Source organism: Cynocephalus volans, chromosome 3 (genome assembly GCF_027409185.1).
Source record: "Cynocephalus volans isolate mCynVol1 chromosome 3, mCynVol1.pri, whole genome shotgun sequence".
Taxonomy (NCBI): Eukaryota; Metazoa; Chordata; class Mammalia; order Dermoptera; family Cynocephalidae; genus Cynocephalus; species Cynocephalus volans.
The window spans coordinates 103,815,301-103,822,968 of record NC_084462.1 but is presented as its reverse complement, the minus strand read 5'-3'; the positions used below and the strand labels follow the sequence as shown (position 1 = coordinate 103,822,968).

At 35.9% G+C, this 7,668-nt stretch overlaps 1 protein-coding gene across 1 annotated transcript; it reads right to left on the bottom strand.

Moving 5' to 3' along the window:
• Positions 1-1,789: 1,789 nt before the first annotated feature.
• Positions 1,790-2,761, bottom strand: LOC134372634 (olfactory receptor 4F3/4F16/4F29-like). Its single transcript, XM_063090074.1, has one exon. The coding sequence runs from the start codon at positions 2,759-2,761 to the stop codon at positions 1,790-1,792; it is 972 nt and encodes a 323-aa protein (XP_062946144.1).
• Positions 2,762-7,668: the final 4,907 nt, after the last annotated feature.

Genomic DNA, 7,668 nt, shown 5'->3' with positions numbered 1-7,668 from the left:
TCACTACAGATCCCAGGGGCATTAAAAGAAGAATAAGAAAATATTGTGAACAATTTTATGCCAATAAATTTAATAACTTAAGTGAAATAGCAAAATCCTTGAAAGATACGAACTAAGTCTCACTCAAGAAGAAATACATAACCTGAGTAATCTTGTATTTATTAAGTAATTGAATTTGTAGTTAAGACTGGATGGCATCACCCATCCAGGTGGAAATAGAGAAGAACAAGATTAAGATACCAGGAGTTGACAAGTTTAATAAGTTATATGTGGAATTTATCTTTCAAGTTATGTTGTCTGGAGTTCAAGAAAGAAGTCAGAACTGGTGCTAGAAATTTGGGAGGATATTTCAACACTTAGGATAAAAAGTTTTAATACATAAAAGCAGCAACTACCAAAGAGGAGTTCCAACATATCTATCCTCAGGTTCAAGAAGGTCTTCTGAGGTTTAGTGGCAAATCTGTGCAGGAGAGAAGGTAAAGGTTTCTCAGAAATATTAATTTCAGCCTTGAACATTATATTCTTTTAATTTTTTACTGACAGCCTGTTGCTGCCATTGCAAGGATTGCTGCAGATCATGCTAGAGCTCATGGATGGCCGGTCCGTTTTCTAGCAGGTTGTACAACCCACACTTGAATAAGTGTGTTCACACAACACCTGTTCCTGTTACCTATGTGGTAACCCAAAGAGAACAGTGAGATACTCTCTTTGAATAGTTGTTTATACTATTTCTAAATAGTACACTTTTTTAAAATAATTACATATGTTTTATCACATGGAAAGTTTAATGATTTCTTCATAATAGCATTATATCTCTTCATTTATAGACAGTTTGGTTATACATATTCACTTGTAATTTCTACACATTGCATTTGCTTTTTATTTAGTTATAAATCTGAGTCACATAAAATAGAAATATTTTGTATTTTTATTCATATATTCATAAATCAGGGTCTCCTCTTTTCAGCTCCAAAATAGTTGACCCACTTATAATCATTTAATGTTCACATAGTTTTCTTTGCCATATAAAAATAATGACTATTGTTTAGGAAATAATTAGGATAAAAAGTAATTATCATACACACTGAGTGGTATAGGAATTTACATCTTCTAGTCTCAAAACATTTTACTGATTAATGATATTAAAGTTTCCTGCTGGCCAGTTGGCTCAGTTGGCTAGAGCACGGTTCTGATAACACCAAAGTCAGGGGTTCAATCCCTGTACCAGCCAGCAAGAATAACAATAATAATGATAATTATAATAATCATAATTAAAGTTTCCTGAGTCATCTCTTTCTGATTTCCCCCAAATTTTACCTTCCTAGCCTAACTAAATCTGAGTGTGTTTGTGCAAATTTGGATATTAAAAGCCTCAAATTTTCAAAGCTATCTAGGTAATTATCTTTATTTTGTTTATTCCCTCAGACATATAGACACTGAGAAACTCAGATGGCATGAATATAGCTACATGTGTGGATTAGAAGATATACACTTTTAAGAACCAGTGCCAAAGAGAAGAGTGTCCAATGTTTGGTATTAATGAAAAGTGTGCCTAGTACGTGAGATTTGCGCAATCCCCACCACCAAAGTCTCCAATAATAAGCAAGGACACTACATTCCAAAGCAGAATTCACTCCTCCTCAATATTTTCAGGATCCTTTAGAGTAAGGGTTCCCTATGAAGAATGAACCAGATCAGAACACAGTCCTCGGAGAGCGATTTCACCATGGGTATTAAAAACTAACTAAATTGAAAAGATTTGTGATATGAGATTAATTTCCAAGCACAGTCAAAATGAATCTGAATTTCTTGAACTGTGCATGAAAGAACTCTTCCTGAAACTTAAAGCCTTAACAAGCAGTCTCTTCATTGCCACCTTCATGTCCTTATTTCTAAATGTATAGATGACAGGATTCATAAAAGGAGTGATAAGGGCATCAAAGATGGCTAAAAATTTATCTATGGGTAGGGTAGTGAATGGCCATACATAGACAATAATGCAAGGACCAAAGAAAAAAACCACAACAGTGATGTGAGCTGAGAGAGTGGAAAGGGCCTTGGATGAACCACCTGAAGAGTGTTTACGAACGGTGACCAGAATGAAAATGTAAGACACAATCAAGATGAAGAAGGTGCCCATGGAGATGAAACCACTGTTGGCAGTGACCAGAAACTCCAGTCTATATGTGTCCATACACGCAAGTTTGATGAACCGAGGAAAATCACAATAAAAGCTATCCATTTTGTTGGGACCACAAAAGGGTAAGTTTACAACAAAAGCCAGTTGGGCCACAGAGTGGATGAGTCCAACGATCCAAGCAACAGCCAAGAGAGAAACGCACATTCTCAGGCTCATGATGGTCAGGTAGTGGAGAGGCTTACAGATAGCAATGTATCGGTCATAGGCCATGACTATGAGCAGCACCATCTCTGTACCCCCAACAGTGTGAATAAAGAACATCTGAGTAATGCACCCTTTCAAGGAGATGACTTTATGTTTTCTGAAAAGGTCATAAATCATCTTCGGGGTTGCAATGCTGGAAACACCTGTATCGATGAAGGAGAGATTTGCCAGCAAGAAGTACATGGGGGAATGTAAGTGATGGTCTGAGATGATTGTGAGCACAATCAGAAGATTTCCCAGCATACTTGCTATGTAAAATATTGTGAAAAGCAGAAAAAGGAGAATCTGAATCTCCCAAGAACTGGTGAGTCCCAGCAGCAAGAATTCAGACACCACTGAGTGATTTCCTCCATCCATCAACTTCATGTGCAAGGCTCACTCTGAAGTTATCTGAGGAGCAAAAAAGGGAGAAAAACATCATTTTTAAGTTGAAAGGGACATCCTGGCTATACAGAGATGACACAAATGCCAAGAACTACAGATCACCATTGACAGTTTACACATAATACAAGATGCACAGAGAGCCAGTCCCAGAACTTTTTCCATGGCTAGATATTTGATATCATTTAATCATGTAGCCTCAAATTTAGTCTGGTCTTAAGTATATAACCAAGAAGGGAAAATATAAGCAAAGGCACCTGAGAAATTAAGGAGAGGTATATCAGGAAGTGAAGAGACTTATACTTACTAGTCTCTACAAGGAAAAAAAAATGCCACAGAACAGAAATGTGCTAGAAAATGTGCTAGAAATGTGGAGAAAAGCTATGTATTTTTGTCTGTTATATGTAGTCACCATACTAATTCTGTAGTTTTTTACTGAAGTGTCTTGGGTTTTCAGGTTTCCAATCATGTCATCAGCAAAAAGAGAGAATTTTGTCATTTTTAATTTTTGCTATTTTGATTAAGACAGTACTTACTTCTTCACCCCCTTATCGACATGGACGTACTATAGTCCTACTATACTTTTAAGTACTTTCTGCAATTACCATCCCTTTTCCAGTGACACATTCTCTACTCTTATTTTAAATAAGATGCCAACCATTTCCCCTACCAATATGTTCTATTTCCTTCCTTCCTTCCTCTGACGCCAGTTAAGATGAGACATTTAGAATACTTTTCTCCATGCCCTCCTTTCTCTCTTCCTCCCCCAACTCAGATTAAGTCAGTTCCTTTATATCCTTCTGGAACTACTATTGGTTTTACATAGCAAGCTTCCTGCATCTATCCTCATCTATTTTGTTTTCCTTCATGATTTCCACCTTATTACCTTTATCCCATGCACTTTAAAATACACAATGCACCTAAATCTTCCAGCCTCAGATTTGGATTTCGAGAACAATCATCTTCTCATTAAATTCATCTTCAGAATTGTTCAGTTCCAGAGGGTCTTGTCTATGTTGTACTTGAATCTTCTTACATGCCATTATTATATTTTACTGAAATTAGTTACCTGCTTCTTCCAACAGCCCTGTATCAAAGATCAGCCTAATGCTACATATATTTTATATGTTCTTATGCATATAAATTATAGGATTTGAGAGGAATTTTCAGAAATCATCTAGGTCAACCATCTGATTCCAAGATTCATTCAATATATCCAGTCTAGTCTGGTATTTTTCATTCTCTAATCTCTCCAGAGATGTAAATGCCATTTAAAACATAGTGGTAGACTCCTTGATAAATGTTGTTGGAATAATAACTTGAGTTGTACAATAGAAAAGTTCCTAAAACTCTCTGAAATAAATAAATATCACAGCATTATAGCTTGAAGTAAACTATAACTCTCAAAAACACTATTCTTATTTATTGCTTTGTGATGAAGTGATTAAAGAAAGGCTGACTTGAGCGTTTGATTTCTTTTAAGGATCCAAACTTAGAATGGAACTCATCTCAAATATTTTCTGTCACAGTGAAGACTAACCTAGAAGACAAGTGAAATTTTCCCTGCAAGATAACAAAGAACTATAATTTAAAATAAATTCCAATCATATTTGTCTTTCCAAATATCTAAATTTTGGTGTTATGTAGTTAAACTGGTTTATTCATTCTCTTTTTTACATTTAATGACCTGGAGAGACAGGTGTAACATATTGGCTAAAAATGAAGAATCACAAACTGCTGCCTTTAACGTGGCTCAACCACTTACTTTATCACTTACCCCACCCAACCTTAGGCAAGTTACTTAACTGCAGTATATATAAGTTCACTCAGAGTAATATTTAAGTTTACTTAATAATAATAGTTCTGGTGTCAAAAATTTCTGTGAGTAAAGAGCTTAGAATAGTATTTGATATGTAGCAAGAACTAAGTAACTGTTACCTATAGTGATACTATTATAAACATCCTCAGTGGCACAAAACCTTCCTAGCAGTTCTCCAAATTCTCAAACTCCTCCTTTTGTAATTCCAAGTGCAAATCAAAACCACACTGAGATACCATCTCACCCCAGTTAGGATGGCTAAAATCCAAAAGACTGTGAATGACAAATGCTGGTGAGGTTGTGGAGAAAAAGGAACTCTCATACATTGTTGGTGGGACTGCAAAATGGTGCAGCCTCTATGGAAAATGGTATGGAGGTTCCTCAAACAATTGCAGATAGATCTGCCATATGACCCAGCTATCCCACTGCTGGGAATATACCCAGAGGAATGGAAATCATCAAGTCGAAGGTATACCTGTTCCCCAATGTTCATCGCAGCACTCTTTACAATAGCTAAGAGCTGGAACCAGCCCAAAAGTCCATCATCGGATGAGTGGATACAGAAAATGTGGTATATCTACACAATGGAACACTACTCAGCTATAAAAAAGAATGAAATGCTGCCATTTGCAAAGACATGCATGGACCTAGAGAGAATTATATTGTGTGAAATGAGTCAGGCAGAGAGAGAGAAATATCATATGTTCTCACTTATTTGTGGGAGCTAAAAATTAATAAATAAATAAATACACAAATAACCTGGGCAGTGGGGAGGAAAGAAGACACAACAATCACAATTCCTTGAAGTTGATACAGCAAGCAAACAGAAAGGACATTGTTGGGGGGGGAAGGGAGGAGGGAGGGAGGTTTTGGTAATGGGCCACAATAATCAACCACATTGTAGATTGACAAAATAAAATTTTTAAAAAGTTTAAAAAAAAAAGACTATTCACCCGTTCTTAATGTTATGATATTCATAATAAACATTTAATTACCAATGAGATCTCCTTTCGCAACCATTTATAACACATTAGTAGTAGTTCTCTGATCCTCTTCACTATCTACTCATCATTTCCTTAATGTGCTAAATTAATCTTCGTTATAAAATTTTAATAATGGTGTATCTAATTATGAATAAAATTTAATTATTTCCCTAATCTTGTAGGCCATACTTCTGTTAATTACGATATTATATTGGCTCTAGAAACATTAATATTATAATAGAGCTGTCCGGTATCCTCTGGAAATCAAGGTAATGTATGTTAGAATATCATTAGTCCTGATGATTATCCCTATGACTTATAAACTCATCTCAACTGGGAACGTTCCTATGTTCTCACATAATTGCAACTAAGAGAATTTTTCAAATTCTGTCCTACCATAAATGTTGCTTTTTATTTTTTATCTTTTTTTATTAATCATTTCCTCCAAGATAAGAATACCAAGAATTAGAGCATTGACTTGCTTTTTTTTCTGAAAGTACACAGCCTCTGAAAACTGTTTATATATTTTGTTGCAAAATAGCCAGTGAAGACTGTAGGAAAGATAATATGATCCATATTTTACAGATTGGAAGTAAAGATTCACTTTAATAAAGTCAGTTAAACAAAGACTCACTAAATAAAGACAATTAATTGAATAGTCTGATTTTGCACAGTTAAGTATCAAATTCAAATCCAATTTTTGCAATTGTTTAAAAAATGCAAGTGGATAAAAAAGTACCTGAAGGAAAAGTAAAAAATTTAACTGTTCTGTATTAGTCTGTTTTCTGTTGCTTATAGCAGAATACCTGAAACTGGGTAATTTACAAAGAAATGAAATTTATTTCTTACAGTTTTGGAAGCTGGGAAGTCTACAGTCCAGGGCATGCATCTGATGAGGGTCCTCTTCTTGGTGACTTTCTACAATAACGCAGGGTATCACAGAGTGAGAATGGCAAGAACAAGCAAGCTAACCTTCTCGCTCGCTCTCCTTGTAAAGCCATCAAAACCATGCCAGGATGCCTCATTACCTCATGAGTGGACGGATTAATCCATGGACAAGGGCACAGTTCTCATTATCCAATCACCTCTCAAAGTCCCCACCTTTCAAATACCATAACTGAATTTTTCACTCTCTTAACACTGCTAAAACGGGGGTCAAGTTTCCAATACATGAACTTTTGGGGGATACATTTAAGCCATAGTAGTTGCTTTCTTTCTATGAAGGAACTATTGGTGTTTTTTTTTTTTTCTTCTTCTTCTTCCTACTTTTATTTTATAAATTTTCTATTATACACATGCATTTCTCATTTTTAAAAAACTGAAGAACAAGTTGATTCCAGATGCCGGGTGTTCTTCACTACACTACTCTGTAAGTCACTGACAATCTAGAGCCAAAGATAGTTTTCGGGGACATGAGGAAGTATCTTTTACTATCAGAGTACTCGATAGAATTTCATAGAAGGCAAAGTAGGTCTTCGGTGTCTACCGCCTTATCTCCAGCTTCTCTGCCATCTCCTGTCATAATGTTATCTACTCCCACCCAGATATCTATTTCCTCCATACTTTCCTCTGGCTGGCCAAAGACCTCCACTATCTCATTCCCTCACAGGTCTAGTCTCCTCTAAGTTCCCAGCCTTTAGAACTGTTCTCTCCAGACACTTTTCAACTAAACCATGTACATGCTGAGCCAGTTCTACATGAGGTGTTAGGAGGAAATCAATGCAGTTACCTAGGTTTATATAAATTCAACAATCATCATATTTTTACTTTAGTTATATATGGCCTTAACTGTCATGTGCTTCCTGACTATTCCAGACTGCTGCAACTTCCAGCTCTCACCCTGCCATCCTGGCTCACCAGAAAAAGGGACACAACAACTCAGCACTCCTAAAACATTGTCTACACCTGACCTTAACTCCCTAGGGCGAAGTTTTTACATGAGAACTGAAGATTATTCCACTCTCTGCTCCATCTGTTTTGCCTTTAAAAAAAAAAACAAAACAGAGGCAGAAAAATAAATACCACATATTCTCAACTCATATGTGGGAGCTAAATAAAAAAAGCTGAGCTTAAAGAAGTAG

Bases quoted from the DNA above. Each gene is read 5' to 3' on its own strand.
- LOC134372634 (XM_063090074.1), bottom strand. From the start codon at position 2,761: ATGGATGGAGGAAATCACTCAGTGGTGTCTGAATTCTTGCTGCTGGGA.